The sequence below is a fragment of the Lutzomyia longipalpis genome, chromosome 1 (genome assembly GCF_024334085.1).
Source record: "Lutzomyia longipalpis isolate SR_M1_2022 chromosome 1, ASM2433408v1".
Taxonomy (NCBI): domain Eukaryota; kingdom Metazoa; phylum Arthropoda; class Insecta; order Diptera; family Psychodidae; genus Lutzomyia; species Lutzomyia longipalpis.
In genome coordinates, this window is record NC_074707.1 from 44,028,786 (window position 1) to 44,045,139 (window position 16,354).

Below are 16,354 nucleotides of genomic sequence, written 5' to 3' on the forward strand. Positions count from 1 at the left end.
ACAGAGAAATTGAAATAATACAAAAAAAAACAGTCAAAAGGAATTCCCTTAGTCGATGAAATGGTCAACTTATAGATACCACCACACCAGACCATGAGCTTTACCGGTATCTATTCGCGCGAAGCTGTTTGGCTCTTTAAGACACCACCGAAAGACACACTGAAGTGTTCCCTGTGCGGTGGTACGATATGGATTCGGTGGAATACAGATAGGAGTATTATTGTAATCATTCGCTTTATTTATGGACCATGAATAAAATACAATAAGACACCGCGCAGCAGTTTTGGGACCGGTTTGCAGAGAGCCATCTTCTTCTTGCATCTTTTCTTCAAATGAAAAGAAGAGTGCACATTTTTTAAGGAAGGCACATCACACCGTCTTTCAATACCTATATATTTTCTTCCCGCACACATTGTATTGCAAATGGCCAAATTGGAGGTGGATGGTTGGGTGATTACCTTCAAATTAAAATTTTATGCATTCATCTTAGAGAAGTGCGAAAAAATTGCATGATGTGTATAGCACGGCGTAGTTAAGCAAAATGCATCTTCTATGCTAAAATCTCATCTTTTCTGTGTCGCATATTTCATACACAACCCTGCCATGGAATAAAGAACCAAAGGAAAAAATACTCATATTAAAATTCTTCGCGCGCGAGGTAACAACAATTTGCTCACATTTTATTATACTCAGGGACATCAAAGAAATATTTTCGTGATGCATTTTTTCTTCATGATGTATTATGCTGCTTATACATATAGCACACACGCAGGTAACGAGCACACGGCAAAGAAATCCTACAGGGCAGCATTTGAGTAAGTATAAAATGAGATTTGTAACTAGATTTTCGCGGGCTGTCGTCTGTCGTTTGATTAATATACACACTTCCTATCCGCAGAAGACATATCTGTGGTGCGTGAGAACAATGCAGAGTGGAAAATGATGAACAGGGCGCATAGCGTGAAATCGTGTTCCGATTTTTCAATTTTCACCATCACTCCCCTCCAGCATTCAAATTCAGCCACCTTGTCAGCTAGAAAGAGTTTTATGCTTCCATCCAATATGCTGGCTTTTGGTGCGCGCTCTAAGTGAAAAACCTCGCTAAGGGATTATCATTGCAGAAACCAAAGCAATATTCAACCTTTTAGCGTACAAGAATTTAACCCTTTAATCGATTTTAAACAATTGAGATTTTATAAGGTAAAATAGAGAAGAATTTTTTTGGAAAAATATTTTCCTCTCGAAGAAGAAGAGTTTCTAACGTTAGATCTCTGTTTCAGGGAAAATTACTTCCCGATAATATTTTTTTGGTACAAAAGTAGGTACACCGAGAATCTCATTGAATATCCCCTTCGTCGTTGAAAGTTTCGGGGTAAATAAAAATTTTTGTGTAGCAAAGAATGGCTCTTAAAGTAGAATAAAATGAAAAATTTCAATTTAATGCTATTATATTACGATGGAGATCGTGTTAAAGACCACATAAAATCAAAATTCATTTCACTCAATTTGCATGGGAATTGCTGCTCACCTGAGTGAGCATCGTCGTGCGGCTAAAGGTAATGGTGATCGTGTGGAGATGGAAGGAATTTCGGTGATGAAGTAGAAAAAGAAACACGATCCACTGGATCTCATATCAAAAGACCGCAGTCACACTTCCATTACCACCTCATCAATTTTCCCCCCAAATTGAAGATGAAGAAAAAAATTAACATGACAATATATATAGCCATGGTGACAATAAAACTTCAAACACGCAACAGGCGATGCACTTTGAGATTATCATCGCCGATGCCTCCATGACGAACCCGCCCACAACCATGTCATTCGACATACTCCCCCCGTATACTTTTGAATCAACAATCAATTGGTCACAAATTGTCATCGAAGCACACGCTCGCAGCATTGGCACACAACTCAACGACCAGAAAGAATGTATGGACTTGGATACTAAAAACAAATTGCCGTTTAAATTTTTTTCTTCACTGGAAACTCTGGCACCGGTCATGAAGACAAGACACATATACTGAACAAAGCTTCCATTTGAGTCTTCACAAGCACCTGAAAAGGCGGCCGCGGTGGACCACACGCGAGATCATCGCGCTGTTGCGATCACCGTGTATGTCCATACACAACACGCAACGTCTTATGTGTGAAATTTATATTGTTGCCATTAGGAGCATCTTATTACTGTCATCAAACTTCACAAATGCCTTTTCCCACGAACTGCAGAAGTACGACAAAACATGCCCCAAGAACACTTCTGGTTGTTGAATTATTTGATTAGTAACACTACCTTTTATAGACGTCGTTCTTTTTTTTTTTTTTTGAATAGAAGTGTCTGAATTAAAATCTCATCAACTTCTTACACCAAATTATGTAGTTTCTTTTTTGCTTGAACTAAATTAGTTTGATTGATTGTATATTAGACGTATTAGGACTTCTGAATTCGAGTTTTGTTTTAATTAAAAATTATGAGAGCGATGAGAAGATATTTAGATTTAAATTTTTAATCAAACAGCACTAATATCAAATACGGCGATCTTAAGATTTGCGATCATCAATAATATTTGTTTTTCAGACTGACTTCTTCTGAATAAAAGAACGGATAAATAAATCAGTCTCAAATGAAAGCTTTCATTCAATGTTAAACACATTTTATTCTAAAGTTCTATTAAATATGTTTTTAAGGCAAAAATTAAAAATTGAAGTCTATATAGGAGTAATGACAAGTAGAGTTTTTTTTTTGAGGAAAGTAATTACAAAATGTGATTCGGATTGGTTAAATGAATGCAGCAGCAAAACCCTCTCTCAGTGATCCTGAAAAAAGGAGCTTTAAAGGGGGGTTGGACTGTGTGGTGCAAATGGTCGATGGAGTATAAAAAATCCGAGTGCTACAATGGAAATGAAACAATGAGAATCGAACTGCCTGCAAAACATAAGTGTGGGTGTAGCCTGGTGTTATTGTGAACAATGGACACGAGATTCTCAATAACAATCACTGGCTTTCATTTATTTCGTCCAGACCATATTAATGCGCGCATATATAGATCGACTACACGAGAAGGGGCAAGGCAGAGTGCGCGCGAATGTTTGGTCGGACGAATTGGCGATGATGGGAAAATATATAACAACAAAAGTGATGAAATGATTACAGGGAGATGGGTACGGTTTAATAATAATAATGATTATAATCATAGCTTAATCGAAGTACCAGAATATAGATGCATAAACACCATCGTGAACTTGGGGATCTCACAACACGCTGGGGCTTGGATATCGCAAACGTGTAACAACTCTTTCGCGCGAGCTAACCATATACCCCATCATATACACACATTTAATAATTATGTGATTATGTTAATAAAATCAAATAAATTAGTCTCTCTGCTACGGAGACCGTCACTGCATAAACACAGCCCATTTGAAAATTGTATGTATGTATATAAAAGAGGGTGGCCTCCCGCGTATTGCGGAGAGAGCATTTGGCAAAGAGATAAAACTTTTCAGGGCGCAAAATAAACAAACAGAAAATAATACGCAAAATGTGAACCAGCAGATTTTGGGGGCTGGAAAATGCCACGCGAGTAGACAAATGAAATCGAAATGATTTCTCTTCGCTGAATGAATGTAAAAAGACACAAAAGGGTGGGTGTGGGGGTGAGGGGGTTTCAATCCAAAAATGTGTGGGTGAAGTGAAAGGAAAAAGGGTTGATAACGAAATGAATTACTGACTTATTATTTCACCCCGCACCCATCTACCGAACCTACCCCTGTAAAATGCAACAAATATTCAACTTTTACACGTCGTGGTGGAAGCTCAACAGAATCGTCGGCATGGCGATAAAAGATACACCGGGAAACATCTCTCTCATAGGGTCCAAAACTCAATTTGTTGAGGGGGAGGTTCGAAAACATTGCAAATTGCAGGCAAAAGCTCGACTATATTAATTCCGATTATTCCTCATTTAAATATCAATTCCTTCCGACAAATTAATAAATTCCGAAATTCATTCTTATACCTTTTTCATTCATTTTAAAAAGGGGGGATGTTTCGCAATATTGACAAAGTGGTTGCCACAAACTGGCATTAAAGTAAAATGCTAATAGCAACGCGCATTCACTTTCTTTGTTGTCACTTAAGTATTATTTGAATTGATTTTAATTCGAATTTATACCTCCTTCCCGAATCTTACGCGAAATTTATTTATTTGCTCGACAGCAATATAAATATTGAGGATTTTAAATTTATGTCGTCAAAAAAAAGACACAAAAATCACTGACAAAGTGAGATAAGTACCTAAATATATAATTACTTTGACTTCATATCGCATGTATCAAGAACCACAGAGGGTTGTGAAATCTTTCGATAACCCTCTGAACTAAAGGTTGAGGGTGAAGAAGCAAAACACGCGCATAAATTTTAATATATGAATTATTTGTAGCAATGGGGGTGGTCTTGTTCATATACGTATAATACTATGATATATACATATGAGTAGACATTGTGCATAAATACTCCTGTCGGATGTTTGTCTTATCACACCTAACCCGCCGAACCCTAACTTAACCTTTATCCCCATTTAAATGCGCTGCTAAATGTCACACAGTGCAATGATTATTTTGCAGGGATAGAAGCGTTAAATCCTTTTTAGTGGTGACACAACAATTTAAAGATTATTGTGGGATTAATGCAAAGTAAGTCCACACCAGATTCATTCTCCACAGGGATGGAGATATAATCATTTTGTAGCGGAAAGCCAGTAGGGGTATGACTTGTCCGCATATACTAACAAACAATTCGCCATAAGAGATATTAACCAAGTTAAATCTCTCGCACCCCTTTCGACCTTTCACGTGTGCAAGAACAACAGATAAGGATTCAATTCAAATCATAACATACCCCCTCCCCCAACTATTATAGGTATGTAACCCCGGAGATGTATATGCGTGGGTAAAGGATCCGGAGGAATTACCAAAATATATTCTGCTTTATATGGTGAAACTTTGGCAAGAGAGTTCACCTTTTGCAATAATGGAAAATTGTATGTGTATATATGCTAAGACCGTAAAATAAGGTGTAAGGTCTCATTGTGGTGGATTACATGTCAAAAAGATTAACATTCACCCCATTATATCCCCCCACCGAAAATCTCAAGCGAAAATACCACAAATTATGACGCCATGGGGGGCCTACTGAAAAATTTTTGTCACAAGATATAACAAAGATGACACCACATTTCTCATATAAAGTGTAATTTTCATAATTAAACGGTAGCCAAATATTTGGTGACACACATTTATATGCTTGCCTAATAAGTAATTAAATTTAATTAACTTTTTCTGGTACATATACCTAAATCTTTGCTACCCCACAGTATGTTTAGATGTACTACCTACCCGAATTTTATTTACTTCTCTTCCAACGAAAGAGTTGAATTCTTAGGAAGATCTATGATTTTATTATGTTTTGTCGTAACGATTAAATCAAAATTGGAATTTATTAGAAAATCCTTTCTAATATTGGAAAATTCTTTGGCACATGGCGTATTCAGGAATTCCTTGACGGTTAAACTTTAAGATGAATAAATCGATTAAAAAAGAACCCCAGAAAAAGAGCGGGAAGAATTAACTGTTAAGTGCTGAGAGTCCCTTTATTAAAATATTTATAATAGTTTTTCAGGTCCTTTTTCAACTCGATATATTTTAAGTTTTTAACTATGTTGAAGATAGCACCAAACGCTCCCTCTTGAAACTCCTTTCGCAAGATTCACACGTTTAAACCTTGTCGTTTTGATTCTCAGCATTTGCGGCTCTCTTTTCCACATTTCTTCCTTTTGGTGTGCTTATTCGTTGTTATTATATGAACCGGTTCAATGTGAGATGTGTGCAATATAGAATATGTATGTACATAACTTAAAACATGAATCACTCACATGTAATGCTAGTCAGAGTTGTTTCTTGTACGATATAAAGTTTGTGAAGGAGCGCGATTAAATTACCAAGAAGTGGTTCTTCATGTGCGCGCGCAGACAAAGGGTCTCTCCTCACCAAAGATTCTTACTTCTAAACCTACCAATATAGACACAATTAAACCACAAACTCTTCACTGAAGAAGTCCACTAAAAATTCTAAGTCACTATTAAAAAAAACTATCCACTATCTATCAACAAAATTAAAACGTTCTAAAGAAAAGTTCTAAAAAATATTCTAAAATTATCTTTCTTGTAACAAAAGAAAATCAATCGAAATACAATTTTATGATGTATTAAATACCAATGTCTTACTTTTTTATCTCTTCTTTTCTATTCCATCCTCTTCACATTGTTGCTCGTCCGTATTCACCTCTTTTTGCTTTTAATACCTTTAAAAAAAATCCCTGTGCAAAAAGACGTGGTGCTCTATACCGATATTAATTATATATCTTTGGCTGAACATCATCATCAAGAAACGTACCTAAATGTCTTGGATCAAGGAATTTTCACATTCTTTTTCAAGACGTTAGTTTTCGTTTTTGAACAGAATAAACAAAACAACAACAAAAATTCATAAAAGAATTACAACTCATTAGAACTACGACTACAACAAAAAAAATCAATATAAAAAAAAACAAAATAATTGGATAAACAAAGACAACTTTTATTAAATTACTGAATTGATCTAAAAGATTTAATAAATATTTAACAAACTTGAGTCGGTTTCATTTAACTTTAGCTTTAATTTACAAAATTATTATCTTTATTATTTTAAAGACTATATATAGGTACCTAAGTATCGATCTACTCACGAGCCAACAACTGCCCTAGGGAGATAGAACACAATGGAGCCATAAATATGCAACGAAAACCAACCTACAATATCCTACGATGTAGAATGGGAGTAGGAGAACATATTGCTTAAATTTGACGATATAGGACTACTAAAGGCACTACCATATCCAGATGAGAAATGACTATTGAGGAATCCCTCAAACGCCGAATACGATCTATTGGGTGTTTGATAGTATATCGACGGGGACCCTAGCATACCCATACTACCTGAGGAGCTGGCACTAGTAACAATCGGTGAGCTCGCACTCACCGATGGGGTCGTGGAACTTTTGCTAGATGTGTTAGGTGTGGAAGCGACAGAGGTTATGTGGGCTTGCACTATACCCAGGAGCTCATTCTCACTTGGTGACCCACCACCATTTGATGTGGCGGTGGTTAATGAGGCGATGACTTTTGTAAGCAATGCCGAAACATCTGTAAACAGAATATCTAGCAACTTACCTGTTGTGAACAAGACAATTGCTTTCAGGCAGGAATATTCGGCTGAATCAACATGAAGCGCCTTAAGTTTTTCCACTTGCTCCTGAAATATTCTGATGTGATCCATGAAAGCCACCACCCGATCCGCCGCCATGGGAGACGCATGGAGTCCCGCGGCGGCAAGTAGGGGCGCCACATGGAGCGGCATTGAACACTGAGATGCATTTAGTACAAAAAGCTCCGACCACACCAGTCGCAGTAAAGCCACCTGATCCGTTACTTGAAGCTCCGGGAAGAATGGGATATTCTTGGCCCACTCCACCGCCGAGAATAGTAGCCTCGCTGCTAATTCACAGATATTGTCTATCCCCATTATATTATTTGGTTGCATACACTGCCCATATCGGGATGTGGGATAAGGCTCAGCACGCAAGAGCAACGATATGTAGGAACTTAGGTATGAATGTCCATTGAAACCAGCTGCACACGGATCTCCATTCGTTAGAGCATACTGTCCGTGCATTCCTGGGTATCCAGTGGGTTGTGAGGGTGGAACTCGTCCTCGCTGAACAGCTGAAATGGAAAAACAGATTAACAATTTTGGATTCTTTCAATTATTGCCTTAAAACAACAAACTGCATTAAACGTTTAACTAATAACGCGAAAAAACAATAAAATTCTCCCATTGAATTAATTTCAATTTCTTTAATTTTCCACTCAAAGTACAAAAGACCTTAAGATGTCATGGTTGGCCATAAACATTCTATAGTATATAATGTGATAGTGTAAAAGCAAATAATTAATTAATGAGGTCATCATATTATTTGCCTTTTTACGTCTCCAATAAAATAGAGCCAAAGCAACTGAAATTAACTTTCTTGCTGCCCATGACGAAATATCTCTCTGCAGAAGAGCAGAATGACCCAAATCTGACTCTAAAATATTTGTGAAAAGCATATTCTAAAAATTAAGGAACGGTTCAATTTTATTCTTTTCTAAATCGAGAATTTTAAAGATTCAATTTAGCCCATTCTGATCATTGAAAATAAATGAACATACATTGATTGAATTAAAGTCATTCACCACAGACCACACAGTATGTAATTTTGTATTGTGAATTATGCTCGTCATAGACCAATTGCAATCCCTTTAGGTACCTCACAGTTGTATTTGCATAAATAATAAGTATCGTAGAATCTCTAATACTACAGCTATATTGGTATGATTATATGTGATCAACAAGTGACTAACAATGTCATGAGACACACGTAAAAGTGTAATGAATATTGACGAAGCGTGTCATTATATCCACATCGCAGGGTTTATTAGAACCCAATGTGCTGGTATATTATTAAATCGACTTGTTGCGAATTTGAATGCATATGTGTTGAAATGAGAACTCAATTGCCAAGAATTGACTTAATTTGTCACATAAGACAACACTATAAAATATTAACATTTGCATTTCAGCGCTATGTTTGTACATATCTATGAGTATTTGGTGAACATAAATTGATTGATGATACAGTGAAATAAATTCCCTTGAATGACTATCATCAATTTAATTGAATAACACCGGGGTATCGCTTATCTACTACCCACATACTTTATCACCAATTTCCTCGATATCCCTAATTGTCATATCATTTCTTTCATTCAAAGGATTTTTTTACACAATATTATTAAAATGTTTAAACATTTAGATGTCAAAAACTCTTTTTAGAATTAGTGAAACGTGGCAGATAGCTCATTCAAACATAATCAATTGCTATAACACCTGAAGTGATCAATATGAGAAAATATTTCTGCATACTACATAGGTAGTAAAATTGAAGAAGAAACCAGTTATGAAATGAAGAGAACCATACAAATGAATGGCACGCTCATGTGAGCATCAAAGTGCAAATGATCACATCAAATCAGCTGAATTAAAGTCAGTTTATCTCTCACGCAGAGCAATCTCACAAGAACTCATTACTCACAAAATGCCTTCCTTCGCATGCATCATCCGGGAGTAAAGAAAAAAAAGGAAGACGAAAAACGCGAAAACCATAAGTTTTCGTGAGATATAGCTCTCTCATCTTGTGCCCGAGAATAGCCTATGAGTAGATTTTGGTTTGCGTTAACACTACAAGAAATTCATTGATCATTTAAAACGTATTTAACTGATTAATTGTGTAAAGTCGACTAGAACGTAATTTTGCTATGAAACGTGGAAAATGGTAATGTTTCTACTTCCTAAATTTCCTAAAGATCATGATCCTGAACTTCACACACAGAAATCTTTTAAGATTTCTTAAGCGATATTCTATTCTACCTTTTTTGAGAAACGTGGGCTTTATGACGCTCCAACACGGTTAGCATCAATATGTGAAATGACTATATAGACAAACTAACATATAAAGTAACACCACCGGTGTATACGGTGGATACGAGTGGCAGTTTATGAGGCCAAAAGAAGCGCGTTAAATTTTGCACAAAATGATTGATCGCTCCGACATTGTTCCACGGTGTATGCGGAAAGATCACTGCTATCGCAATCACAATACCACGCTTGTTTATTATCCAATCCACCGAAATGCAACATTGCAAAAATGCATAATTCGCAGTGGATAAAAAAAAAGGATGGATAATTTACTGATGTTTTCTTCAATTACCGCTGGTGTTGAATTACAAGATCGTTTGAAGCTTTTATCGTTTGTGTGGATGTAATGGGGAAGTGCTATAAAGGAATATCTTACGTGTAGAATGAAGAAAAACGATAATTTTGAATTGTTGCAGGAAATCTCTTATCGCGTAACAATATAAAATACAATGATGCAAAATATTAACAAAAACATTTTTTTTTAATGCAGAAACAAGAAATCATTAAAAAAGTTAAAGATGGGACAATTTTATCTTCTTTTATGCATTTAGGAACATAAATTATGTCCATGAAGACGACAGTGATGCTAATAAACCACCCAAAAGCATATAGGTAATTTGCACTGTCACACTGTCTTTCTTGTGCTCGTTTGTCCCTATATATTGTTATGATCTTGAGATCAAATGGTAAGAGATAATGACTTGATATATAAAAGTGAGTTTTACAGAAGTTTTTCCAGGAAATTTTTCTCTTTCTTTTTTTTTAATTTTTAAACTACATTTTGTAGTAACTGCTCTAATAAATTTTAAATATTTCATTCATTTACAAAAAAAACTTAAGGGGTGTTTTTTAAAAGGTTTGTAAGGATGGTTTGCTCTGCTTAAGTAATGGCTCTGAGCTGGAATTGCCGGTTTATTGTAGTCTGGTCGTCCTTTAGAATTGCCTGGGATTTCTATATGTTAATGTTTTTTCGCGTACATCAACCCTTCTTTTACATAATCCCGTCCACCTAGTATTTTCTGTCTTCCTGACCGTCTGTGTTCGTCCTCCCATAGATTAGTGGGTATACCACATGTAAAGTATTTATATTTCCCACCACGATATGCCATTCCATAAATTATAAAAAGCTCATTTCCCATATTATTTGCTAAAGTTGTTAAATTGGAGAATTAAATGCGAATACTAACAAATTTTCTAAGACATGTCGTTTTTCGAAACCAATTTGAAAGTTATTTTATTTACATTCTTACAAATAAACGTTGCACTTTGTGGAGCATTGATAAATCACGTTCTTGTTATATGAAAATTATTCTCTGCGTAATTTCATGAGTTAATTCGCGCCTTGTGAATAATATTTTGTATGCAAGTCAACAACTAATAACATGTGTACATAAGTAGTAGATTCAAAGCCAGGGCAAAAAATGACCATGCCTCCAAAAAAAAACTAAATCAGATAGTTGTGCTACTTGCAATTTCTCCCAAGGAAAATTCTAATATACAAGAAACAATGCAAAATATTAAATGTAGAGCGATTTGGCTCTTTTGTGAAAATTGCACCTTGTTTGTAAGGTGTGGAAAGAAGAGTTTTTTTCAGTGTTAAATCATTACACTATAGTACTGGTGAATGTTGTGGATAAATTACCCAGTGAGTGTGGTACACTATAATTCTATTATAATATTGCAAAATAGTGCAAGATGCACTTCAATTCCGCCAGGTATACAAATTACGAAAATGATCAATAAATCAATGGATCGTTCTAACTGAGAACGTGGTTATAGATGGTGGAAATAACAAGGCGTGAATGTATCTGAAATTGTTTTGCGAAAACGTAATTTCTTTTTGAAGATGATTATAAGAAATTACTATGATTCACCTAACCATGCATTATGGTGTGAATTAAAAATCCGATAATTTCGTATGATGTGCGGCTCCGTGTGGACTATGTGCAAAATTGATTTGCATGTATTAATCCAGCTTCCAGTGGGAGAAAATTTATTGAGAAAATTTCATAAAAAGTATAACGAATATATCATTATTAGCTAAAAAAAACTTTTAGAATGATTTATCAATTTATCCCCTTTTTCCTGATCTTCTTTCCCAAGACGATTTTTTATCTTTCACAATCAATCAACACTAAAAGAAATCTTTCTCAAGCTGATCTTACGTACAACTGAGAGCTCCCACGAATATTTCTACTTTTGATCGTCTCTCTTTTACTATATACTTAATAATAATATGTCCAACAGCGACACTCAGCAATGAGTCTGTGAGCACTATGAGAATTGATTTTGACTCTCTTGAAAGAGAGTTTCCTCAAATAAATTTATCCCTACACACGGGCATGGGAATAAATGTGAAAAGAAATGAAATATCGTACTCGATATGCTTTGCGATATATGCAAGAATTACATGACAATCCGTTACATTTTCCAGTGAAGGTGGAGTTAAGAAGGGACACCGCGAGACTACACAATCAAAGAAAAGGTAAATAGAGGAAGAAGAAATATTAATAGACAATTAATTTGTGTATCAAATTGACAAAGTGTGTGAGTTGATATTGTTGCTGATTTTCTGCTCCGGTGTCTTGTGTGGTCCCCGCAGAATTGAGACTCATGTTCTTGGGAAGAATAAAGCTCTTTGGGTGCGTTATTGTACGTGTAATTTATCTTTTGGAGTCTGCTTTTATTAAGAATTGACTTTGACTCCGAAGCACGTATAAATCTAAATAGCTCTCTTGGGAGTTTCTATACGTTGGATTTTAATATTAAAAGTCAAGAAATGAAAAACTAGCATTAGTATGATGATAAATCTCTTTGAATTTATCACTCTACCCATATAACCATAATCTAACGTATTTTAATACATCTCTTAAGCATTTAATGATAGCAGAAAAAATAACACCAATCAATTTTATTTTCTTACACACAAAAATCAATTCCAAACATTTGTATTAAACACTTCTTCATTTTCATTTTACAAACTTTACGAACTGAGAATTGGGAGGGATATTACATTAATTATATTTTTTTTCTCTCCAACATACATTCTCTCCTTCGAAGAAAAAGGCAGTCCCCGCGATTGCCTCATTCTTTAGTAAATATCTCACATTCACGAGAGTTCATTCACGATTTTTTCGCTATAAGTAAAAGAAAAAGAAATCCTGCTTTGGCTATACCAACATATAAAGCCAATGAATGATGTAAAATAGCATAAAAGAACACTAAAATATTTTGGTTCTCACACATTGTAAACCTGATTTTTGCATCAACATATGGTGCGTGTATTTGCAAAATTACAACCTTCCGAAAAATATTTTCTTGACGGATTCTCCCTTTTTTCCTTCGATGGGGGCGCACAAAAGGTATCTCCACGGTGATTTCGCTATATACCTACATATATATTTCATGAAAGAATCCCATATTCATCAAACTTTAGGAAAAATGCTGAGGCGGCAACCATGAGAGAGTTTATGAGCTTTCTGTGAGGTATAAGTGCCGTTCATTTGCACTATAATTATCTCTCTCTAAGAAACGATTAAATTAAGTTTCATTCTTTAGGGTAGGTAGGTATGTATGTTGGGCAATAAGGGAAAAATCATATTGTATGAATTTTATTTAAGGTAAAGAAAAAAGTTATTTTTTCATCACAAGACGGTAACAAATTCTGCATTTGAATCTTTTAGATTTTCGAGTTATTATATATTTTATATATATATATATATATATATATATAAATATATATAAGTATGTATACATACTTATATGTATAGTATATATTAAAAGTCAAAAACCGTAATGTACACTTTATTATGTAGAGGATGTAACTACTATTTTTTAGCAAGTGTAGTAACATTATAATAAAAATGTTCACCGTTTCATATATGAGAAATTCCTTTAGCGGACAGCTGACACGAAATTTGAAGAAAACATGTAAAGGAATGCCATGTTTGAACACTTTACCTCTCAAATTTATATTGATGATGATGACTTTGCAGTTTGAGATTCAACAAGAAGTGAAGCAGTATCGTGTTATATTGGAATGTCCAAGAAATCGATGCAGAGAAACCCACATGTAAAAAAATTGGTAAATGTATGGGAAGCTTTGCGTTAAATTCTTGGACAGCCTAATATAAAATGGGATTTTTATTTATTTTAGTCACTTACTTTTTATTGCTGCACTATCGATATAAGACTATTAAGAGACCGTTACGATATTCATTCGGTGATGGTTTTATGAAGCAAAAATTAGCATAATTCATAAATCACACAACGTAATTGCACATTTCATTGGCGCATTAATAAAAAAGCGAGGGTGTGATACGGGAAAATAGGTTTCTGTATGGGATGTAAATTTTAATTAAGTGAAAATTACGTGATAAATACATACTAAATGCCATGAGATGCACTTGCTGCTAAGAGGCTGGGAGGATCACTCAGTAGGGATCTCAATAAAACATTCTTTCTTTTCTTTTATTTGAGGAGTGAGCCTCTTAAAAAAAAAACCTCACTATTTTGTAAAAAAATCTCTAAACGTCGCACGCGTGCCCATTGTATCATTTCCGCTCCTTTTTCGCTCAGTTTTTTTTATCATTTTTACCATTTATTTGATTTATTACTTTTTTTGTTATTAACATTCACCTGGGAATGTTTGGAATTTTCGGATAGAGCATCTGGAGTAAAACACACGAACGAGGGAACCTCTGACCTATTCCTCAACTCCATGCTACATGCACGCCAAAGCTGAGGTCTCAACACATCTTATTCTGTGTGCCCCATCCAATTTATTAATTACACAGCGATCATGACGAGAAGAAATCCAATCCAAGACGGATGGCGAGTGCCATAACGAAAAAAAAGGAAGAGGACGATGGTGATGAAAAGAAGAGAAACAAATAGGAGTTTAATTGAATGTTGTTATTCACTTCTTTTTTTTTCGTGTATATTATGGAGATCAACATCGCGCATCAGAGATTTGAACTGTATTTGAAGATTTATTAGTGCGGAATGGAGCCATAGGTTATCGCAATATAAGATCCAACTGGCTGCAGTTTCATGATCAGAGGGTTCTCTCTATTCGTGATAATCTGGCTACTTTTCCACTGATGATTTGGGCACTGCCCATCAAACTTTTTCTTTCAATTTTGAAGTTCACGAACCGTGGGAACGATCCACGGCTTGTGTTCTGTATATTGCAATTATGTGCTTAAAGTCGAAAAGGGAAGATTTGTGCATACTTCAAGCAGCACACGGGTATATATAGTGAAAATATTCATTGTGTTTATGGAATGCAAAAGAATATCGTCAGTTGCGCAGATGCAATACATATACACACCCCACACTAACCAAAAACTTCATTAATTAATGTGCAATGCGTGAAAATCTTATAGAAAATATTCCCACCCTTGATCTTTGGGCGATCCTCAAATTCGTAAAATCACCCCATGCCGATGGCATTATCCTACATACATATGTGAGTAAGAGACACATTGTAGCAAATGGTCAAGACTCTGGTCAAACAGGATTCCCTGGGAAGGGACCCAAAGTATGTATGCTGATTGAAAGGAATATTCAACTTGTAAATCCCAAGATACGTCCAAGGGGTCACTTCTCACCGCTCGCTGGTGTAGTCAAGGTGGACAATAAGAAAGCTCCTCTTTTTAGCATAAAATACTCAAGAAACACCAGTCGAGTGGATCGTCCATCCATAGTGAACCGGCTGGGCATCGTGGATCCCAGGTAGAAGGTCAGAGTGATCCCTTCCTAAGGGGTGCGGTGTACTATTGTCCCAAGGGTATTTAATTTGATTAATGATTTTTCTGTTTTTATGATACGAACGTTAGGTATTTATGGTAATTTTTGCCACCATGTATCCCTCTTTCCGTTGTTACAAGAAAAAATTTCCTTCTTCACACACACAAGGCCAGGTATAGATCCCAGAAAGGATGAATAAAACTCCTTGAGGCAATTAAGGTGCGAAAATTGGTAAAGTCATGGATATATCCCATGCATACAGGAACAGAAATGCTTTCACACAGATTTATTATTGAGTTTAAAATTAATCTAAAAGTGTGTAAGTTATTACGGAATATATTTCAATGTGAAGAAAGAATCATTAATCATAGGTCAGTATTCGAAAATTTAATTGGAATATGTTGAAGAAATAATTTCTTAAACGAACTTTACTCGCGAATTCCTAAAATATTTTTTGAATTCCTGCCAGCGTACCTAGCGTCTAAACAAATCTCAACACATTTTTTACAATTAAATATCGTCTGACCACGATTCAGCCCTTTCCCATCGGACAATCCGGACGATCCTTGCTAAAGCAGGAATATGAATTATGTGCTAAACAAATACAAAACTCGCTTTGAATCCAACCAAATGGGATTATTTTATCACGCTAGAAAAAATTCAAAATTATTGCCCAGCAGAATTTCTGTGATATCGACTCCTTTAAAAAAATCCAAAAAGGATATCCAGCTGCAGAGTGTCTTCTCGAAGAATTTCTTTTGATAGATGAATGGATAAAATTTAACGAGAGGTGCCTGTCTTTGGCTATATAGGTACCGCTATTGTCCCACAGTGATTTTGAAGGGGTGAATTTATGGAAATTATTCAATGTGACATATTTCACGCCCTTTTGCCGTTAAAATGCATTACTACAGCGCTGGTGAGTTGTACTTTCGAATACCGAAGAATACATTTAAGGGACGATGGTCAGTGAATTTGAAGTGAAGAAAAT

The 16,354-nt window shown here is 35.4% G+C and overlaps 1 protein-coding gene across 2 annotated transcripts in view; it reads right to left on the reverse strand.

Annotated features, from left to right (window-relative positions):
- LOC129787593 (steroid receptor seven-up, isoforms B/C) overlaps positions 1–16,354 on the reverse strand; it is a 46,291-nt gene that overhangs the window by 14,527 nt on the left and 15,410 nt on the right. For both annotated transcript variants that reach the window (XM_055823310.1, XM_055823309.1), the window contains exon 3: positions 7,269–7,820. In XM_055823310.1, coding sequence (XP_055679285.1) covers positions 7,269–7,820 — 552 coding nt within the window. The remainder of the gene's footprint in view (positions 1–7,268; positions 7,821–16,354) is intronic.